Source organism: Opisthocomus hoazin, chromosome 10, assembly GCF_030867145.1.
Source record: "Opisthocomus hoazin isolate bOpiHoa1 chromosome 10, bOpiHoa1.hap1, whole genome shotgun sequence".
Lineage (NCBI taxonomy): Eukaryota > Metazoa > Chordata > Aves > Opisthocomiformes > Opisthocomidae > Opisthocomus > Opisthocomus hoazin.
The window spans coordinates 31482285-31505623 of NC_134423.1; the positions used below are offsets into that span (position 1 = coordinate 31482285).

Sequence of the window (23339 nt, forward strand, 5' to 3'; positions counted from 1 at the left end):
TACCACTTGGTTTATACTTACTATTGCAGTTACAGGGACTAAGAGAGGGACAAAAAGAAAAAATTTAAAACGAATAGGAGGAGGAGTGGCAGTAAAAATAGTATTTTATTCCCTTGCCCACCCAGTCTGCTTCTCCCTCTCGTTCCCACAGCAACATTACAATCAGGGGGGGGAAAAAAAAAAAAGAAAAAAAAAAAGGTTGGGGGTGTGGGGAGGGGAAATACAGGGTAAAAACAGTCAAATCACAATAGGAAATTTTCAAAATAGGTTATTCAGTTTAGTCGTCTTCATCCCCTTCGTCTTCAGGTTCTCGTTTTCTCTTCTGTCCCCGTTCTTCATCTAGAAAATCAAACACAACTTGGATTATTTGAGCGCTCCCTCAAGCTGCTGAGAAGGTGAACAAGTTCAGCAAGCTTCTGCTTTGGCAGCTGGCTTGCTATCAAAGGAGCAGGAACACAAACACGAGCCTGCTTTTTACAAAATGGTATTTAACTTAAAAAAAAAAAAAAAAAAAAAGGCAGACAGATGATTATTTTATCTCCAGCTAAAACTGGAATGATGTCATACCGGGCTCTTCTTCATCTTCATCGTCATCTACCTCACCATCGTTGTAGCCTTCTTCATCCTCCTGGATTTAAAGAAAAGACAAAAGAAAAAAAAAAAAAGGAAGATTGAAAGAGTTGCTTTCAGTGCAGGATCCTTCACAATTTGGCAATACCCAACAGCATTTTACAACAGAGAGAAAGTCCTTGAAGCATCTTCAACAAAAACCAAACAAAAAGGCGGACGCTTCCCACGCACTTATGTAAGTGCAGTTTTTTTCCTACAGCGTAACTGGACTCTGGCCCCGGTTTCACTGCAGAAAATCACAAGCAATCACAGCAGCCACTTCTAGCGTCAAGTCTTCAGCGAGAAAATTGTTTCATACTTCACGCTGATACTTCATGCCCCAAGTCTCGTAAAAGCTGGTCAGTAGCAGGCCCACGTTGCAGGGGCAGAGACATCTCCAGAGCCTGAGGAGCTGCTGCTGGTCTGAGCAGCAGCTGAGCACCCACACCTTCAGTCTCGAAGGCCGTCTGGCCGGAGGACAGGTAAGACAACCTCCTACAGACAAATTTCAGCCCCGCTCCCGGCGGTCTCGGCAGACTGTCACCGCCTCAGCACACGGGAGCTGGACGGCAGCAAGAATTCAAGCGCCCTGAAGCGTCACAAGGTCCACGCCGAAGGAGGAACCTTGCTCTGCGAGCACGGGGTCGGTAATCCACGCACCGCTCTCCCGTCGGTCCGGAGGCTGTAACGCCAGCCCTCCAGCGGCCCCACAAACCAGGACCGCAGGCGCTGCTGGCAGGATTGTTGACATCAGCCCAACAGACAGAAGGATTTCATGTCAGCGGTCACTAGATGGCAGCTGGCTCATAGACAGGCGTGCCTCAAAGCCACCCCGCGCTGCGAGGCTTCCCAAGTCAAAAAGAAAGCACGCGCTTCAACTACTACAAGCCTCCAGTGCTTGGGGCATTTTTTTCCCCGACTATTCCCAGTTGGAGAACGTTCCCCCCTCACCCATTATTAACTGCATAAATCCTTACCTCCTCTTCTCCGCTGACATCCTCCTCTTCTCCTTCCTCCTCTTCCTCCTCATCTTCTTCGTCTTCTACTACCTGAGCATCATCATCATACTCCTCTTCTACACAGTCAAACAAGATTAACCACTCAGACGTTTAAAGTTGACTTTTTTTTTCCAGCGCTGCCACCTGCGCTGTGACCTCCTACCCCCACAAGGAGCAAACGGGAGGCCTTCAGGGCAGCACCAAACCGCTCTCCAGCTGCCAGACAGGCCCAGATGTGCCTCCTCGGCCCAGGGACAGGGCGGCATGGCAGCTGCACCCCTGGTCGGAGCTGCTCCAGGGCAGCAGGGGCCTTGATGGTAAGTCACGGCAGCCTCGGGACTGCTTCAGCTTCAGCTGCTCCAGCTCCCACTGCTAAACCACGTTTCTGAGCCCGCAGGACACTCGCAGCTCTTCATCTGCAAGCGTCCATCTGCTCCCATCAGGGACGGAGCAGAACTTCACAAGCCAACCATGCGCTGGGAACCCTCCCCGAGGGACACCCCTTGCCTTTGTGCTGCCAGAGCAATCACACACAATCCATCCTCTGGGTTTGCAGTCTCTTTTCGAGAGGAAAGAGATTCAATGCAACTAGCCCAAGCACCAAACCGGAGACCGTTTTTCCATGCCGCAGGAATGGTGTTTTAGAGCTTTTTCATGCATTTGAACGCAGGCCCAGACTCGTGCTCTGCTGAGGAGAACCCGTCCCTGCTGAACCTGGCTGAACGCACCGCTCTGCCGGGCACGGCTGCAGCTCCCGCCCCTCACCAGAGCCCACACTCAGCACTCGAGGGAAAAGTGCAAGTCCAGCGATTCCGCTTTTGCTGCGCAGCTGGGTTTGGAGAGCCTAGCAAATTCCCCGAACGCAGCCGGATACTCATCCGACCGGTACGCTGCCGCCGCCGGGCGCAGCCTGCCGGGGAGGCAGAACGGCACCTACAGCACAGAGGGACCCACCGTGCGTTTTCTTGATGTTAAAAAGTTGCTTGCTGCATCACCAGTGCCTTTCACAGAGCCTGCCCCGGGCAGACCTCAACACACACATGCTCCTCTCCTCTGCCTGATACCAACAAGTTCCCCGTGTCCTCACGGAGCAGCCACAACCTCCTGTTAACGTCTTGGCTCCTTTACTCAGTTCCTTGACCTGTTTCTATGCCTAATCTGGGTCTCCACCTTACCCTTCTCCATCAGGGTCTACGCAACGGCTCACACTTCCCTGATCATACTGTTCCTGGAAAACTGCAGCGTCTCCATGCCACCCTTCCTTACCCATTTCTCCCTCGCGTCCTCATCCCCTGGGGTTTACTGTTCCCTGAACTCTTCCAGTGTCTTACTCCCCACCCCGGCCCCTTTCTTCTACCACCCTTTCACTACAGATATGGTTGGGAAAGCAGCTGTTTCAGGCCCTGTCCATCTCCTATCCCCTCGTTCCTTCAGAGGACGCTGAGATACTTCTGCTTTGCATCAGCTGGGAAGAGCTGCTGAGGGCACCCTTCTCCTGCCAACAAGCCAAACGTACCACACAGCGCACCAATCTGACAACTTACAAACACCAAGTAGCACAAATTCACATACCGTCTTCATCTTCCTCCTCGTCGTCTAAGCCCTCCACGTAGCCCTCTGCGTCAGAGTCCGGCGCTTCTTTGTCATCCCGATCTTTCACTAGAGATAAGACTGAGAAAGTAGCTCTTTCAGGCCCTGCCCATCTCCTTTCCCCTCGTTCCTTCAGAGGACACGGAGGTACTTCTCCTTTACATCAGTCAGGAAGGAGCTGCTGAGAACACCCTTCTCTTGCCAACAAGTCAGAGCTGGAAGCAAAACGTACTAGGCAGCATATCGATCTTTTAACTTACGTACACCAAGTAGCACAATTCACATACCATCTTCATCTTCCTCCTCGTCGTCTAAGCCCTCCACGTAGCCCTCTGCGTCAGAGTCCGGCGCTTCTTTGTCATCCCGATCGTAGCCATCGAGGTATGTGAGTTGCGGGAGGAGCTTGAATACGTTTTCTCTGTAATCGTTCAAGTTGGTTACCTCGCAATTGAAAAGATCTAGACTCTTCAGGTTTTCTAACTTTTTCTGCAAAGAAAGAAAAGTCTCTGAAGTTCAGCGTCACAACACTGCTCTACAGAGAACGCAACGGCAGCCAGAGTTCATGTGCTCAACAGCTTCCCAGGTCAAAAGGGTCATTCTGGTCTCTGCCTGCTAAATTGGTGTGGAACAGAAGCCTGCAATGCCTGCCCATCGCTGCTCTGGTATCCAAGGGTGGAAAATGCTCTCGAGCTCAGCATCTCGCCAGTGGAAAACTGAAGTTTGGAAAGAGGTAATGTGCAAAACCACACACACTGTGAGGGGCCGAGCTGAGAATTAGCCCAGTCAGTTTTACCAAAAAGCACCAGGTAAGATATTTGACCCAGCAGTCTGGTGTATTTAAACTACAGCTCTCGGTAGAAGAAGAAACAGACTATTCTTTGGACACAGGGATTTTGCTAAGAGAGATTTTTTAAATTTTACCGATTCTACCTTAGCCTTTAGAAAAATGGAAAAAGGCTTACAAATCAAACAGGAATTCAGTTCCTGGGGTTTTGGTTTTATTTTTTTCTGAGGAAGAAGTGGTCTGCACTGCCTACAGCACCTCGAAGTACTAACAATAACAGCACAAGCAGCTGAGGATTTGTATCCAGTCCTACAAAATACCTCCCTTCTGGAGTTTAGTGTGTAGAGCAACGGTGACACCAAAAAAACCAATTTGCCTGAAAGCATAAGAGCAGTTACAACCCTCTCTCTCTTCTGTTTGCTACATGAGTTTAACTGCTCTGCTCTCCCCTTCTGCTGGGGGAAAGGAGATCCGAGATGGACTCAGATGAGAACTGCTCCTTGAGAGGTGTTAAGAGCACGTATTTGGGAAATAAGCATGAGCCGAAACTCTTCATTTCTGGAGAGCAAAGGGCACACAAACCAAAAACTAGAAAACAGCACTAGCGGGATCGATACTTGGATACTCTCTGCAACTGCAACCTGACAAACTTGAACTCAGCACAAATCAGAAGCATAATGACCGTGAGCAGGAAAGATGATGGAAACCAGCAGGGCTAAAGGTGGAAGCTCAGCAACTTCTGCCCAGCTGCAGCGCGCACGCCAAGTATGGAGGCACACGGTGCTACAGCAGGCCCCACCACCACCAGCACACACCGCACCCGGGCACAAGCGGTGGCTGGTGATTTCAGACCCAAGGCTTCAGGGAGAACACGCCGAGCTCAAGCAGGGTGTCCGGGAGACAGACCCACAGCCCACGTCACCGTGGATGGTGACGGGGAGAGCCTGGGCCCGCCGGAGCGGCAGCCGCTAGAGGGAAGCAGCCGCTTGTACTGCCAGCACGGCCCTGGGGCACGGCGGAGAGAGCCCGGGGTCGGCAGCCAGACAGCCCTGGGGCACGGCGGAGAGAGCCCCAGGCTGGTGGCCAGACAGCCCCGGGGCACGGCGGAGAGAGCCCCGGGGCACGGCGGAGAGAGCCCCGGGCCGGTGGCCAGACAGCCCCGGGACACGGTGGAGAGAGCCCGGGGTCGGTGGCCAGACAGCCCCGGGGCACGGCGGAGAGAGCCCGGGGTCGGCAGCCAGACAGCCCCAGGACACGGCGGAGAGAGCCCGGGGTCGGCGGCCAGACAGCCCCAGGGCACGGCGGAGCCTCACAGCAACCCAGCCGGAGAGATGAGCCCCAGAGACATTCCACCACTTTGGACTTTCCAAGCTTGAAATGCCTCTGCTCATCACAAAATGGGGTTTGATTTCACCACGTACCACATTAACTTACCAGAGGTTCTATTGTACCGAGATCTTTTATTTTGTTGCCGCTTAGATTTAGATGCGTGAGGTTCGGACACTTTTCTGCCAACACTTCCAGTCCTCCTGAGATTCTGTTGTCACTTAGCTCGAGCTAAAAGGCACACAAACATCTTGAGTTTTTAGTGCAAACATGTACCACAAAGCTGTTTGGTCAGCTAAATTACATTTTTATACAAACAACTACTTTTCGCATGCAGTATAGTGCAAAGAGGGAAGGATATGGCATAGGGCATTTTATTTACCTTCTTAAGTTTGTTTAACTTTGGTAAGTTTGCAACTGAGGTTAAGCCTACGTTGATTGTACTTAAGAATTCCAGCTCTTCAAACTCATCTGTAAGGCCTTCGATTTTGCCTTCGTATGACCTACAGTTGTCAAGAACGAGTTCTTTAACCTGGAAAAAGAACAATGCAGAAGGAATGTCAGACATTGTGCATGGAGGGTCAAGGTTTCACTCACAAGCAAAGGCATAGATCAGGCAAAAAATGAAAGGTATTCCACTGAACTGGCAAGTACGCGAAAGGTTATTTTCCGTGTCTGATGCCTCCTTTTGCTAGCACTGTTTTAGAAACACAGATATTTGGCTTTGCCTCCGCTGCCCACCTTTGTGTTGTTCTATAAACAATGTCAACGGTTTAAAGACACGAATCCTGGCTTAGCCAATTTGACTGTTAGAAGGATCATTGGTAAAGGAAAGCAATGATCATTCTAAAAAATATGAAAACAATCTATTTATTTTTAAACTAACCTCCAACTTTGACACTCTGTACAACTGGTGTGCTATTACAACACATCATCAGCTGTTAAAACAGCTCCTCTCTGCACGCAAAACTTGTTTGAGCTTTTCAAGCGTGGAGAGATCACTGCTCCGACACTCCTGAAGCCTGAAGTAGGTACTGCTGATCCTAAACCAGGCGTTGCCGGAGTCCACCCTCACCCCTCTTCCTTAGGTGGTACTTTAGGGGAAGATCTTCCCCACGGAGGGGGTTACAGGGGATGTACGTGTTGGATGATGCTGGCAGAGGAGGCTGGGGGAGCGTAGTGGCTGCAGTGCAGCCCTTATCTCCCTCGCCCCGCAGCAGCAGGGAGGCTCAAAGGGACAGCTGAAGATAATGTCCTCACAGGCCGAGCAGCACAGGCCCTGCCCTGTGTTTGGGCACAAACTGAAGCAGAGGAAGTTCCATCCGAACATGAGGAAGAACTTCTTCACTCTGAGGGTGATGGAGCCCTGGCCCAGGCTGCCCAGGGAGACTGTGGAGTCTCCTTCTCTGGAGATATTCAAGACCCGCCTGGACAAGGTCCTCTACAACCTACTGTAGGTGACCCTGCTTCGGCAGGAGGGTTGGACTGGGTGACCCACAGAGGTCCCTTCCAACCCCTACCATTCTGTGATTCTGTGATTCTGTGCCCGACAGCCACAGCCGGGCAGCCCTACTGTGCACACAACAAGTTACAGGCTGCAGGGTTTTGTCAGGGGTTTGGTTTGTTGGGTTTTTTTTCAAACAAAGCGCCGCTCTTTTTGCAGGTGTCACCTCCAACGGACACCAAACAGCATCATCAATGCAAAAGAGCCCCTAAATACGTCCCACTCTGAACGAACCTGCTCCTTGTCACCCTAAGGGCAGGCCAGCCACACGGGGTTGAGGCCCTCAGCACCCTGTCCCGTGCCCGAGGTTTGTTTCCAGGCTTGGAAAGGGAGGGGGTGCTGCTTTTTTGCTGAGGATGGGACCAAACAAGGCTGCGAGAACGGTGTATGCAGAAGCACGAAGCAACTGCTCAGTTCACACCAAGGGCAGTTAATATGCAAATATTTAATTTTCTTTTTTTTTTTTTATTACTGTAATCCTGCTGCACAGAGAAGAATCCTATGTAGTTTTACAGCTCCAAATAACATCCCTAAATTTCTAATTAAATCCCAGGCACTGAAGTCAATAGGGAAGTCAGCCCAAAGCAACACAAGAGCACAAGTGATTCATTGAGAGTAGGAGGATCAGCGTTAGACAGGAAATACATTTTCCAAGACTCTACAATTTTCCTAGAAGAATTATGATAGGGAATGACTACACAAAAGTCTTCCAGAAGCACTTTAGTCTGGATAGAAGAAGCCAAAGGCCAAGTCAAATGCTCCCAATGTCACATATACCTATTCCACTGGGGAGGGATGACCTCAAACCCCAAAAATAAACTACAAAAAAACCCTCTTTGCTTTGAAATTTAGACAGCAGGAAAGCCATTTTAAAGGCAAAGATGTGTATCTTCTTACTGGAACATTATTTAAGTATCAGGAGCCTCCAGTGAGATCAATTCGGGGACAAACACACAGTTTTCTCAGTCATCTGCTTCACACACACACAAAAAAGTAAAATAAAAGCAGCTCCACCCCAAACGCAGACCACCCAGCAGCTCCATTGCCCCTATCTGTGTCCTTGCTCCCCAGCAGACGAGGCCCTGCCTGCCCCGTTATCTCCCCTGGCCAGCGAGGTGGCTCGTCCGAGACGGCACCCACCTACGGACACGCTTCGGAGCAAGGAGGGCAAACGAGAGCGTCGTGGTGCCCGCCGCGCTGCGTTGGTGCCTGGCCGGAGACCCCAGGGGCCTTTTTTTGCCTTCTCCTCCTTGCCAAGGAAGTTTTCAAGAGCACACATAGGAAGATGAAGCAAGGCAGGAGGGAGTTCAGGGAGGGAAAATGCTGGCAGCCGCAGCAGCCAGCAGAGTTCAGAGTCAGCTCTGGCTTTGAGCTACGCAGCAGACCAAAGGCACGGAGCGAAGCAGCACCTCAGCCTCCCACCGAGAAAAAATCAGCATCTGTCCTCAGCCCGGGAGGTGGGACAGCCCTTCATCCTCCCCAGGGCAGGACGGAGAAAGGGCAAACGGGGAAGTGGACAAAGCTTCCTCGGGGGTAGAGATTGCAGGGGGAGCTGGGAACAGCCACGGATGCAGGAGAAAAACCCTTTAACATGGCGGCAGAAGAGCCAACCAGCTTCTACTTTTAGTTTGCTCTTTTTAGCACAAGACTGCTGTTTTCTCCCTACCTCTCAGAAAACTTTGTTTCATACAGCGCTGCAACGCTCTCTTCTTTGCTGCACCCAGTACCAAGACACTGGGCAGAGGTACAACCCGAACAGCCCCACAGGGAAGCGACCGTGGAATAAAACCAGCCAGGTTTGCAAGCGGCAGACAGCTCGCTTGGACCGAAGAGCTCGTTTAGGAAACAGCAGAGCCCGGGCTCCTAACGCTCCAGAAGCACAACCGAGGCAGGGCAATTCCGGTGTTTACGTGGTCAGAGGTCTATGAACACACTGAATCGCTTCTGAACAAGCACGTCTCCACAAAACAAAATTCAAGTCAAAGCTAAGCTGGCTCTATGTCCAGCGGGCTCCTCATCTTTCTTGAACTGGGGAGCCCAGAACCGGACAGAGTACTCCAGGTGGGGCCTCACCAGGGCAGAGCAGAGGGGGAGGAGAATCTCCCTCGCCCTTCTGCCCACACTCCTCCTAATGCACCCCAGGATCCCATTGGCCTTCTTGGCACCCAGGGCACACTGCTGGCTCATGGTCACCCTGTCGTCCCCCAGCACTCCCAGTCCCTCTCAACAGAGCTGCTCTCCAGCAGGTCAGCCCCAGCCTGTACTGGTGCCTGGGGTTGTTCCTGCCCACGAGAGTCCAGCGGAGGGCTGCGAGGATGAGGAGGGGCCTGGAGCATCTCTGCTACGAGGAGAGGCTGAGGGAGCTGGGCTTGTTCAGCCTGGAGAAGAGAAGGCTGAGAGGGGACCTTCGAAATGCCTCTAAATATCTGCAGGGTGGGGGTCAGGAGGATGGGGCCAGACTCTTTCCAGTGGTGCCCAGCGACAGGACAAGGGGCAACGGGCACAAACGGAAGCAGAGGAAGCTCCAGCTGAACCCGAGGAAGAACTTCTTCCCTCTGAGGGTGACGGAGCCCTGGCCCAGGCTGCCCAGGGAGGCTGTGGAGTCTCCTTCTCTGGAGATATTCCAGCCCTGCCTGGACGCAGTGCTGTGCCCCCTGCTCTGGGTGACCCTGCTTGGGCAGGGGGTTGGGCTGGGTGACCCCCAGAGGGCCCTGCCAACCCCGACCATGCTGGGATTCTGTGATTCTGTGAAATACATGCATGCAAAAGGAGGATGAACTGGGCTCATGGGGCTTCTCCCACCTTCGCTGCCACGTGCGTGCTCACTGCTGCACCGTACCCAATTCTCTTGCATGCAGTACAAGCAGGCCAGCTTACAGTTTTGGTAAGAATTAAAATTACCCGCAGCTACTTGCCTGTAGCCTCTCAGCCTGCAGTCTTGTGCGCCCCGCTCTCCTCCCGTTCCCCTCCAACTTGCCATCTCCTCCCCGAGAACCTGCTGTCTCGCAGCAGACAGCCCCGTGGGAGAGGGCATTGCTCTCCAGGGCCCCTCTGGGTTATGAATGGGGGGCTCTTTTCCAGCGTGCTGGCTGCTGCACAGAGGTCTCTTCTCAAACCTGAGCCCCTCGTGAGGATGCTGGGCCTCATCCAGGCACACCACAGCCTCGACAGTTAGCGAGCACATAACTGTGTCAGTATACAGAGAGGGAGAAGCGGAAAGGTGACCTTAGCAAAGCTACATTCCATCTAAAACAGCTCACTACCACAAAAGTATGACAGCAGGACTACAGACCTACTCCTCGCTTGTTTTTCAGAAGTCTTTGTAATCTTAAGGAAAATTCCAGTTCCTGAATCACTCTCCAAACATCGACTGAACTTCCCTGGAAACGCACAGTAGCACTACAATTTTTACATCTCCTTCCTCGTATTCTGTCACCCAAACACAGAACAAACCCTTGCCTGATGCACGTAGCCCGGGCGAGCACCCGTTCTGCGCCCTGTTACACACCCGAGCGAGATGAGCGGGCCTCAGCTGGTCTGAACCAACTCAGTCGTCTCACACTGCAGTCTCTGTAATTCTGCAGACACGCAGCCGAGCAGTCGGAATCGGGGAGGACAATCTGAACTTGTTTGGAGAGACAGGCCAAGGGAGTAAGCGTCCTCAGCTAATTGCTGTACGGCTGCATCAGACAGGAGGATTCAACTTGCAGCAGGGTCAGCCTTAGTGTCTATGCCACAAGGCATAAGCAAATCCAAGCCCTAGCTGGAGTAAGTACTAACACAAGTACTAGCACAAGACAGACCACATGAGCTGAACTTGTCGTTCCTCCCTCTCCCAAGAAACTGCTACACAGCACGGAACAGTGGCAGAGCGACACGCCGCCAGTCACCAGCCGCCCCAGATAACACCGCAGCGCTCACCTCAACAGCTCAGCAAGCCCCCGCAGGTGAGCGTCCAGCAGAAAGCCCAACAAGCAGGCGGCTAGGTCGGCTCCAGCCGTGTCGTTGATAGCAGTCATGATAAGGCACCATCAGGTGCCCGGGCAGGGACACTGCCCATCGCAGAGCTCCAACTGCCCAGCGTTCCTCGGTCAGCCGGCCGTTCCGCCTTGCCCCCCGCGCTCCCGGGGCGGCTCGGGGCCCTGCCACCCCTCTCTCCCAGCCAGCCGGTGCCGTCTGCTCGGGCAGGTGCTCCCTGGCTCTCCGCACGCCTCTGCTCGAGCGTTGCTCTGTGGTTTGCTGGTACCAGCCCTCAGTTTTCAGCAGTCACGCGTATGCAAGTACATTGCTGCTTCTTCCACAGACCATGCGCCTTGGACCTGTTCTCCTGCAGTCATCCCAGTTTCTATTTCTGATTATCCCAGACGCTCTCAGCACACGACATCACATCTGTTAACGCACGCTGCGCCGCGAGCCGTGGATTACCGCATCCCCTGCATCCCTTCATGGCTTCCACGACATCACGCTCTACACTACTGCCTGCTTGATAACCAGGGGTTCCTATCTGTTTCCTAGTATGGTTACTGCGTTAAGCCGCGTTCCCAAATGCGTATATGACATCCTCAATAAGCCACGGGGTGCACTACGAGATTCCAACCTCTTCCTAGGGTACGTACAGACAACCACGTGTAAGCAGCCACTGGATTTCACGGGACTCATCACAAGTGACACCTGGGACTCTTGCTCGCCGTGCACCATACCCAGCAGACCTTCCTCTGCCTCCCCTCCCCAGTGCAGGCTGCCGCTCCGGACGGGTCCTGACTCTCCAGTTATCAAAACATACATCATCAGTAGAATATAACTACACACAACTATTAAGCCTCACATGTTATCACTTAAACCTTTAATCTGCATTTCCATTGTAACACGTAAAAAGGCAAAGTCTCTACTTCGGAAAGCCTACAACCCATGGGCAGGGAGATCCATGAACTCGGGACTAAGTTCCCGAGTCCCAGTCTGTAACTGAAGGCTTAACGAGGTGACAGAAGGACACAGTTGTGAACATAATTTTTAAAAGATAAAAAGCAAATTTGCAAGTACAAATACATTCTGCCAGCTTTACAAGCAGGAACAGCAAAGGCTGTCCCGTCTCATTTTCAGCACAATGGACCAGATGATTTTGAAGTGTACATTGCACATGGTACCCCCAGGACAGGAATCTCCCGCTGTGTGGCATTTTTATCCAAAAAGGCAGGTATAGATGAATGTGTGAACTCTGTCCTGCACTGCCCCCAGACAAGCGATCCAGGGGAGCACTGTGAGAAGTCCTTCATTCCTCTTAACCCAACGGAAACTTCATGTGGAGGAGGGCAGAACTGTGGAAAGAAGCGAGGGGAGAGAAGGGAAGCCTGGTGGAGTAAGTGGAAGTGAAGTCCAAATTTGAAAGCACACACAGTTTTATTCTCTGCCAGATGCACCAACATTTCTTCAAGACACCTGGGTTTCTGTCTTTGGGGTTTTTTTTTGGTCTCAGAAGCCTGCATAGTCCATGCAAAGCCCTGCATCTCTCCACAGTAAAGCAGGACCATTCACGTCTACTGTAACCAAACTGCAAAGGGTTGTGTCCCTCTGGTTCTGGCACTGTATTCTAGATCTGTACTCCTGCAGGTTTGGGGATCCTTGAGCACAAACAGAGCTCATTTGGTTTCTATTCCACTTGATTTGTGCAGCAAAGTTTAAGAGAAGGCAGCCGTCCACAGCCACGGCGTTCTCATTTGCTGGGGAAGGCACGGGTTTGACAAGGCTCAAACTAACGCCCAAGTCTTGCAGGAGCCGATCGTTCGTGCCTCCGCAGTGATGGTAAGGACATAATGCTGCCCACACTCATCTTACAAGCTTCCCCCTAAGTTACTACTGGACGAGACAAACGTTGCATGAATTTCCAGTTCAGGTACTACCAGGAATGTGACTGGGCCAACAAATGCTTGAAGGAACAGCCTACTTCACTCCTTGGGCTAACAAAGCTGCTCTGAAGGCTCAAGGACATGATGCAACTTCTGCTCTAAGACGATCACCAAAACGCAACCAACCTGAAGAACCGAATTTCTTTAAAAACTAAAGCTAGCACCACACGCTACCCGCCACCTGCATTCAAGGCAGATCTTCAGCCACATTAGGGCCCCCTGTGATAGAAACACACAGCAGAGCCCGGCTACACCGAGCTCAGCTCCTGCTGGGAAACAGCGAGACAGAGAAGCGCAGAGCAAGCCGTAGCCCAAACCAAGGCCTCTGTACGTCGGTGAAGACACACCTCAAGAGCTGCTCGGGCTCTGCAGAGCTGCCGGCCCGGGCTGTGCCCCCTCCCACACTGGTGTGCTGCCCGCAGACAGGCAGGCAGGGGAGGGAGGGAGCTGCGGCCCTGGCTGCGCTGGCTTGGTGCCACAGGGATTCCTCTGCCGCGGGGCAACCCTCAGCTGCTCCTTCTGGACAACCCAGCGTCGCCCACCGGAGATGCTCGGGGATGAGGATCTAGCCACAGACAGAAATAAATTTAACAGGGGAGGGAAAATTCCAGGAGCGCTGACGTCCTCTTCCTTTCCCAAGACACACAAGTGAAAAGCAAACCAGAATAAAGGCACCAACCGCAGGTCAAGTCCAGGTTTTTTGCCTTAGCAAACCAACATATGATTTTGGATTTTGATATATCCCTTCCAGGCTTTATTATGAGTATCTGAGATGAGATATATCGACTTAACTCACTCGCAGTACATGTCTTAAACCAGTTAGCCAATGACCAATCTACCTTGCACAGGCTCTGGTCATTGCTGTATCGGGCAAAGAACCTGCAAATCCCAGGGCAGAGAGAAACGCTGTGCAAAAAATGGCCACGTTAACACCAACCACTTCCCCCGAGATACGCCGAGGTATCTAGCAGCCAGAGCCCTTGAGAATCGCACCGGCAGAGGCAGCGACTGATGGCTGGGAAGGGACTGGATGGAATTACAGCGTATAACTTGTAATTCGGGGCAGTGATCCACAACCACCATCACGGGCACCGGGTACGAGCGCAGAGCCTCACCGCAGCCAAATGCCAGGCGCCTCTCACCACGCTAAAGCAGCTCAGGCTGAAGTTTATGGGATTTTCCCCAGGCTGAAGTTCACGGGATTTGCCCCAGGCACAGTCCCCACACCCAAAGGCATCCCTTCCACCAGCCCCTTGGACACCCAGCACCTCACAACTGCTGAAGAGAACAGCTTCCAGAGCAGCCTGGCTCCACGGCAACCTGCTCCACTCCTGGATGTTTTGCCTATTTTATACCCAATTCAACCAAGCTGGAACTTTTCACAACAGAGTCACACGAAACTACTACCAGACCTCAAAATTCGTCTAGGGTTTCTCCAAATGACGCAACCCCTTCAAACTTTCGTATCTGAATTCCTCGTCTGCACCTCTTTCTTGGAAACTCACCCCAACGCTGTTGAACACTTCGGCAGAGGGTTTTAGAAGCCCCGGACTGAACCTCCAGCATCGTGGTGACAGTTTTGGCACCTCTCCTATTTTTCACTCCAAGCACCAATACTCATGGATGTGCACGGACCCCGACGCTGCCATCTCTGAACTACAACGCTGTGGTTCTCATACAGGTTTACTCTGTGTTTGTAAACTATACCCTAGCAAACGCTCTGTACTTAATTTAGTTGATCTAACAATCACATGATGAAGAAACTTGGAATATTTTCTGGACTGCAGTTCTGCACGGTTCTGACACCTTAACCACCCAGCTCGCTTGAGGAGAGTGCCCGGGGAGAGGAGGGACTGTGCCCAGCTCCTGAAGCTGGGAGCAGCAAAATGCCCCCATCGTGGTGCTGAGCCCCCGACAAATGACCGGGGAGGAGAAGCGAAAATGAGGATTTGCTCCGGACGAGGGTGCAACCAAGGAACTGCATGAAAATACTTGCCTAGGAACCAAGAACAACCCAGTGACAACGCGGGCATCCCTGCGGACATCTGTCACGGTCCGGACCCCACGCTCAAAGCCACCTTCAACGCCCGCTCACGCCGGGCTCTGTCGATGTTAACTCCCACTAGGATGAGCACGGTTTCTGCTGGCCGCTCCGCAGGCGTGGGAGACCCCACCGCACCCCCACCCCGGCGAAGGGAGAGGAGCAGGGGAGGAAGGGCAGGAAATTTTTCCTTCCTTTGTTTGGTTGGTTGTTGTTGTGTGTGGTGGGTTTTTTCAATCAAAGCTGCTCTGTGTGCAGGGACAGCTTAAGGCTACTTGCATAGCTCAGAAAAAATCTGGCTCAGCATCAATACATTTACTTTTTCTACCCTCTAATATTTTACATAGCATAGCTATAAACCCTGAGAGCAATACATATGGCTCCAACTAATTTTATGTCCCATCGCTCTGTTCCCAGAGAAACTAAAGGCCCAAGTGAAATACGTAAGTGGCAGAAGGGTAACGAGTCTTGGCAATTCTAAGTCTTACACTCATATCTAATTACGAGGCATCTCCAGTACTAAAAAACTTCCAGAAAGAATAATCTACCGTTGTCTTTCTCAAAAAACACCTCCCCAACCAAGAAACCCCATGAGTCACATAAAGACACTTTCACACATTTAACAAGGGTCAGTATAGCCATATGCATAAGCAACACACTAATTAATAAATCGACAACACGCTTCAGGGACACAGAAAGCTGTTTCATTCAAAAGCATATAGCTAGATTTCAGTTTTGTTTCTACTGCTAGCAGCCTAACTCTGTAACCAACTCCAAATATTTCTTTAGACAGACTGTTTCAAATACTTAAATTGCTTGATCTTTGCATTAAATGCTTTTTTAGTGTTCCCATTAATGTTGCCTGCTTCTTTCTCCCTCTTCTACAGATGGCATCACCCAGGGGCAGAGCACTTCGGTGGGTGACTTCGCACGGGTCACTTCAGCTCCACGCCTCAGTTTCGCTCTATTTGAGAAACCAACGGCTCGATACCACATCCACAGTGCTTCTCGTTCGCTGCCAGTTATTATTAAATAAAACAGAAGCAAACCATAAGATTACATTGCAGATTTAATTTGAAATTCTTCCATTAGAAATTTTAAGCATTTAGTTGAACGGCTTCGTTTGCTCAGTTGCACGTACTCCAAATCACCCTCAGCAACAAAGGACTGATGTAGAGACACACATAAAAAAGAAACACTGCATTTAAATTAAGACTAATTTCAGGAGCTGCATATTTAATAATGAAAGCAGTCTCTGAAGATGTCAGCTGCTGTAGAATGCGCTGGCAAATCATACTTGCAAAAGATAAGCTTTTCCTAGCTTTTTTTATGGCTTTGAAGGGAAAGTGTTCGATAGACCAAGTCGATGGACAAACGAGCGCTCCGATCGAGAGCGCAACTTTTACACAGTGGCGTAAAAGCAAACCATTGAGGGTTTGGGTTTTTTTTTTTTTTGGAAATATTTCAAAGGTCATGCTTACATATGCAAGGGCTTCAGGACCGATTTTAGCAACCCAGTCAAAAAATACAGACTACGCATTTACTAGCTATTTTGTCTGAAGGGTAGCAGAGCAAAAGAGGAGACAGGAAAAAAAAAACCTATGTAGAACAAGTCCAGCAGTGTCACACAAATAGCTGAAAAGTGTCCATCACTCCAAAGCACAACAAAAACATCACTGCTCTCTATTCCCACTTGAGACTTGTACCCCACTGCAGACAGAGTTTGGTTCATCGAGCTGAGCTCTTTGTCAATCAAGACTGCTGAAAGCCATCCGGCCCTCTGCAAATGGCAAGGCTTGCCTCGGCGGGTGGCGAGGAGAGGACCCCCCATTCCTCCGCTCCCCCCTTCCCAGCACCCCAGGCACATCCTGCTCCCTCCCAGGGACGGCGCTGGGACCCCAGAGGCGCCTGGGATCCTGGTGTGCAAACCACAACTACTGCCATGACCTTCCCTGGCATTTACTTCTTTCTAAAAACATTCAAGATGCAGCACCCGCTCCTGTTTCTCTGGTCCGGTTCTGCATTTTCAGGCTTCTCCAGCTTACCGATACTCCACAGAATGAATGACATGGGAAGAATCAGTCAACGTCAGCCTTATGGGATGTAAATATTTAAGAAAACAGACACTGATATTTGTGCCGCCACTCAACGTACATTTAAAGATGCATCACTGACATTGATAATACGGTCTTTTACATACAGCAAAAGATAAAATATTTTAAAAGTCCTAAATCCCTGCATGTGATTCATGGTACCTCGAAACACTCCGCAGTTTTTGGTGTACATTTAGAGCAGAACAGCACAAAGGCATACTCTATTTACTGATATATAACACACAAACCCCGCTGCAAGGATGGATTATAATACCTAGGCTTAACCCTTGAAGGTTTGTACTATGAGGCTTTTTTTTTTCCCTTTCCTTGTGTCAACAACTTGTTTCATTTGGTGGGCAGGACAAGAACCCTCGTTTCTTCAGGAGATGCACTTCTTGGTGGACTACAACACAATCACACCATCTAAACCCCAGCTAGTTCTCTTAAATACGTTTTTACCAAACCAGTATCTGGACACCAACTTGAATCACACAGAAAATTATGTAACTTTACATATTGCTGGTCAAAATGGAATTCTCAACCGTTGAGGGTTCAGAAGCCCCAAAACTCTACTGTTGGTACTTTCTAGCAGCATCACAGAGAAATGGGAAAATTAGGCAACCAGTTTTGGATCCATATACTGGTGGTTTTTAATTCTACATTCATAGTTGCTTTCATACGCTTAACACTTGGTCCAGGCTAAGAGAAACGATTCCCTGGTCAGCCCAGCAGTCAGCTGTGAAACTAGTCTAAATTTCAGTGAGGACAGCTCACGCATCACACCTGTCCTCTGGCCTGATTTTTGTGGGCTGCAGTCCCTCCAAGACGAGCATCCATCCATCCATCTGTCCATCCATCAGGATGCTCATTTTAGAGGTTTGCATCTGGAAATTCAGAGCCACGAAAACCAGCTGTTATACAAACCTGGGAAGCTGGCAAAAATGTCAGCTACTTCTTTGTACACTTGCACCCTGCTGTCAGCGACATAAGTGGTTAAGTGATACAAGTCTGCAAAAATCCATGATAACCTGCACACGCTGCACAGAGTTTGTACGTGCTGATCTCGTGCCACCCCAGACACAACCCTATTCCCTTCAGTGTCAAAATCTACAGAAAAGCAGAGTGAAATCAGACTGTCCAAAAAGTTATAAAGTGCAACAGAGAGTGAGAAAAACTCTAAGAAATACTGTGTCACAACCCGCATTTTATCACTGTCACAATTTGGGGCTGATAAAGCACTAAATTCTCTGACTAAATGAACTGGCGTGGTAGTGCTAAACCAGAGATGAGTTTTGTGCATCATTTCAAAAACCTACCTCTGTGTCACAGGGCTGAGCAGAGCCTTAGTACTGAGCTTGTTTCAGTTTTTGCATTTTACTAATGAGTTTATGACAGGAATAGACAGGAATGCCCACAACCGTGGCCAGGTGAGCTCCTGCGACCTCAGTAGTTACACCACTACCAGCTGATGGCTCTGGAGGAAACCCACATAAAGTAACTGTATCTGGCCCACTTCTAGCTGGCAGTTACTTGTAACAGAAAAGCACATTGGTAAGATAAGCAAAGTGACAAAGGCTACAGCAAGTGCACTACCAGAAGTGACCATTTAAAGCAATGGGATAAAAAGCTGAAGTATCTGGGCAGAAAGCAGATGTGCAAGCTCAACTCCGGCTGTACAACGCACCGAAAACAGCATTTCAAGCACCAAAACCCCAGAACTCTCACCAACACTGAACTAATATAAAATGGAGAGAGAATTAAAAAAAAAAAACCCAAAACCCCCCCAAAACCCCCCCAAAACAAAAACTACAACAAAAAAAAGAGGTTGAAGAAGAAAAGGAAGAAACAGCTGCTATACGACCCACTTCAGGGCATTTATATGATGTTTTATTAGTCAACACGTAACCTTACAGGATTATATGACTTAACAGCTCAAAACAGTTAGCTCAGCTGCACAGCAGCACAGTATTCTACAGATCAAACGACAAGGTATTAACACAGCCTCAGAAAGAACCAGACCACCACAACGGCATCCTCTTGTCTGACTCTCATTTACAAAAAGTTTTGATCCTGCGCGGTCTGGTAACAGGATGTATTAAATACATCGCAAAACTTCAGCACGTATAGGGCAGAAGCTCCAAAACAAGTATATTCACGGTTATTTTCACCAAGACTTCTTTACATTACACTTAAAAGTTTGAAGATAATGAACCCCCACAGAAGGAGGAGGAATACTGCCTATCTATCCAAGCAAAGACTCAAAACACCCACTCGCAGAACCGTCCTGTTCATGCCCAAAGACTTGCTTAAAACCCATAAATACTCACAAAAACCACTCACAGAACCATCCTGTTCATGCCCAAAGACTTGCTAAAACCCATAAATACTCACAAAAACCACTCACAGAACCATCCTGTTCATGCCCAAAGACTTGCTAAAACCTATAAATAAATGCCATGGGCATTAGAATCACTTCTAAACCCCAGTTCCAAGTAGTTTAGCTGAAGCACTAGGCGGTTCTAGCTGAATTTTAATAGGTATCTTGGAGAAACAGAACTCCAGCCGCAGAGTTCATTCTCCCCGTGCACACAGCTGCCATCCATGGCTGTGCAAAGCGGACTCTCGACAGAACAGCATTCCCACGTGGCATCCCTCCCGCTTCGCGCGGAACCAGAAAGATGTGGCTTTACCACGGCGGTGTCACCTTGGGAGGCCTGATCCACCCAACCCACTGCCAGAGCCACAGGCCGGCAGGGGGAAAGACGCGGTGACAGGTTAAATCAGCCCCATTTTACAACCACCCGGTGTCGATTTCTGAGGTACTGCCGGACGGTGAACCCCCAACACCTCAGCGCTCGGTTAACCAGCCAGAACAGAGCAAATCCTGCACAAAATCCAAGCATGGAGGAAGGAAAAAACAGTCCAGTTTACACCTAACGCGCTCCGGGTCAAGCCTTTAAACCGCAGGTCTGTGTTTAGAACGGGGAATAAGCCTCCAGCAGCAGGAGCGATGGACAAACCGACCAAAAACCAGGTAAAAAGGGGCAAAAAATCATTTAAAAAATATTAAAAAAGCAAAAGGAGCCCCAGAAGCAGAGACACCCCCCCCCCCCCCAAGCCGCGGGGCACCCCCGGTCCCGCTCCCCCGGGCGGGCTTTGCCGGGGCGGGCAGGCCCGAGGCGGAGAGGAGCCCCCCCCGCCGCGAAATCAAATAAAAATAATTAAAAATAATAATAATTAAAGGGGGTGGGGGGGCGGCGGCGGCGCCTTTTTACCCTCCTGGCTCGTCCCGCCGCGGTCGTCGCCAGCCTCCTCCCAGCCCCCGCGCTCGGCGACAAAATGGCAGCCCCGGCGGCTGGCAGTCATGTCGGAGAGGGCGCCCGGGCGCCGCCCGGCCCCGCCGCAGCGGGAAGGGCCCCCGCCCGCCAACGCCTCACGTCGCTGCTTCCACACACACCGCCGCTTCCACCCCCCCCCCTCCGGGGCCTGGCAGCGCGGGGGGCCGGCGGGCAGCGCTCCCCTCACGGCCCGGCGGGCGCGGCCCGGCCGTTCCCTCCGCCGCGGCTGAGGAGGAGGAAGAAGAGGAGAAAAGGCGGGGGGGTGGCGGGGCGGGGGGGGATGAGGGGAAAACCAAAACATGGCGGCACGTCCTACTTGCGGTGGGGACCCCCCCCCCCCCCTCCAACAACGAGCCCCCGCGGGCCGCGCCTCGCCGCCCGCCGGCCTGCGCCGCGGCGGGAGCCCGGCCTCCCTCCTCCTCCTCCTCGCCGAGGAGTTTTTAAACTTTAAAGAGCAGGTTCCGTCGGCCTGCCGGCCTTTGTCCCCCCCCCCGGACACCCAAAAGCCGCGGGGCCGCCATTTCCCCTCATCACCCCCCCCGGAGAGGTACGTTCGCCCCCCCCCCCCCCCGTCCCCCTTCCCGTTCCCCTTCGGCGGGGCCGGGCACACCGCGCCCTCCCCGGCCCCTGCGCGAAGGCCCGGGCGGGGAGGGGAAGGGAGGAGGGGAGGGGGCTTCCCCGCCGCTGCCCTCGCCCTCCCCGCGCCCCGAGTTCGCGTCCCGCCTGCCCCCACGCACCCCCCCCCCCCCCCCATTTTTGCGTTTGGTTGTTTTGTTTTTTCTTTTTTCTTGTTTTTGTTTTTTTTTTTTTTTGTCCTGACAAAGTTTTCCCCTCTCTCTCTCTCTCGTTTATTCCGCCAGACGCGGAACAACAACCTGAAGTCCGGCCCCGGGGGAGCGGGGCGGGGGGGGGGGGGAAGAGAAAAAACACCACGCACAGGCACCCATCCAGCCTTTTTGTGCGTGCGTGGGGATGGAGAGCGCGGAGAGCGCCTTTATTTCTCTCTTTTTTTTTTTTTTTAATTTTTTATTATTATTATTATTCAACGCTCGCGCTGCCGGCGGCCGAGCTACCCGATCGCCAAAAAACACACAACGCTAAGCGTTGGTCTAAAATTCTTTTTTATCTTCTCAGCATCTGGAGGAGAGGGAGGGAGAGAGAGAGAGAAAGGGCGCGTTCATGAGGACTACAAAGTTACAAATATGGCTCCCCAGCCTCTCTCGCCTGATCGCCGCAAAGAAGCGAAGCCGCGCTCCCGGCCCGGCCGCTCGCCGCCCGCCGGCCGGCCCTGCCCGCCTCGAGCCCCCCGCCAATATTCGCCAACTCGACGCGCCGGGAGGGGAGCACCAACTTATTTTTATTTAAGGCACGGCGAGCTCTACCCCCCTTCCCCCCCCCCCCGCAGGCATCGCACGCCGGCAGAGTCGGGAGCAGCCTCCGGGGTGTCGCGTCCCCCGTGTGTGTCCCCCCCCCAGACCCCCAACGCCTTCGGGGACCCCCCCAAAGCGGGGGGGCCCGGCCACGCACACGCCGGCACCTCAAGGGCAGCGGCCCCCGCTTAACCCCCCCCCCCCCCCACCACTCCACCCCCATCCCGGGGGTTGGGATGCACCCCCCCCCCCAAAAAAAAAATTAAAAAAAACATGGGATGGATTTTTATTATTAATAATTTTTTTTTTTTTTTGGCATTGCTTACATCTGAGGGCGTCCTGTTCCGCAGCTCTAAGTGGATCCTCTTCTTCATGTCCATCTCGGCGGTGGCGGGGGTCGCTCGCTGCCGCCGGCTCTGCTCGCGCAGTGACACCGATGGAGACCCCCCCCCCGCCGCCGCCGGCGCCGCCGCCCCCCCCCCCCGGAGCCAGCGACTTTGAGGGCGCAACCAGCTCCGCTCGGAATCCCGAGCCCCAGCGCCGCGGCGAACACTAACCTGATAACTGCGGAGGCGGGCGCTCCCGGGGGCTCCCGCCTGATCGACGCCCGTCTCCGCCAACCGCGGCGCCGCAACGCCGAAGCCGGAGACAAAGGGGCGGGCGAGGGGCGGTGGGAGCCAATGGGGGAGCGGCGAAGCCGGCCAGGGGGACAGCCCGGCTGGGAGCGGAGGATCATTCCGTGCTGGTGGCTGATGGGGAAGGAGCGGCGGCGGCTCCGCGGCGGGGACGGGGTGCGCTCTGCTTCCCCCCCCCCCCCCCCCCATGCTGGGGGAGGCGCTGAGGCGCGGGGCGGGGAGCGGCCCTCCCGCCGGAGCCGCCCGGGCAGGGGCGCGCAGCCAGGAGGGAGGGAAAGGTGCGGAGCGGGGCGGCGGAGCGCGGGCCGCTGGCGGGCGGGCGGGCGGGCGGGGGGGGCGGGGCGGCGGTCTCCTCAGCGGCTGCCGTGAGGGGAGGCGAAGCCGCTCGGCTCTGCCCGCCCTCAGGCTCGCTCAGCGCGGGGTCCCCCCTCGTTGGGTGGCGAGGCCGGGGGGGACGGGGAGGCGTCGCTTGTGCGAAGCAGTGCCGGGTCGGTGGGTTGCCTGGCTGGGAGGCAGCCTGGGAGGTGCTGGCGGCTGCTGCGGGGCCTCGGGAGCCCGCTCTTGCTGGGGCTGGCGTTGGGCGAAGCGGTGCGGCAGGGCCCGCGGGAGGTGCGTTCTCCTCCGCCTTCTGCCAAACGAGGTGCCAAGTATGTCCTGGCAGGGCCCGCTCCCTGCCTCGGGTGTCGGATCTGCTGGCGAAGCCCCGCGCTCACTTGTCCCCAGGCCCTCGCGACTGGTTTGGCCAAGCACGGGGGACCGTTTCCACTGGGTGAAGATGGTGGGTTGGGGGTGCTCTGTGAGCTTCCCGCCTGTCCCCCTGCGTGGGGTCACTGGGCTTTCGGTGGGCTCGCTAATGGTGCCTTCGCCTCGGGTGGCTGGAAAAGGCAGGGCTGGAAAAACTTGGAGGAGTTGTTCAAAACGCTCGATACTGGGTGTCGACAAAAAGATGAGAATTGCTGGGAAACTGTCTTGTCAAAATATTTTGCAGCGCTTCTTTGCATGCTTCTACCTGCGGATAAACCGTAACGAATGCGGCTGACGGCGAAGCGCGAGTTCTGGTGAGCGTGCGAGCTGGGAGAAAGGTCGGGCTGGATCCAGCTTAAGGTAAAAAGTGGAATTTACAGGACGGTACCACTAGCATTCTGCAG

At 52.8% G+C, this 23339-nt stretch overlaps 1 protein-coding gene across 1 annotated transcript; it reads right to left on the reverse strand.

The window, feature by feature from the left end:
* Window positions 1-86: 86 nt before the first annotated feature.
* On the reverse strand, window positions 87-22395 carry ANP32A (acidic nuclear phosphoprotein 32 family member A). The gene is made up of 8 exons (XM_075431337.1): window positions 21883-22395; window positions 5690-5839; window positions 5416-5538; window positions 3485-3683; window positions 3180-3278; window positions 1587-1684; window positions 568-628; window positions 87-339 (listed from the first exon to the last, which is right to left on the reverse strand). The coding sequence occupies exons 1-8, from the start codon at window positions 22378-22380 to the stop codon at window positions 278-280; spliced, it is 1290 nt and encodes a 429-aa protein (XP_075287452.1). The 5' UTR covers window positions 22381-22395; the 3' UTR covers window positions 87-277.
* Between the last annotated feature and the right edge of the window lie 944 nt (window positions 22396-23339).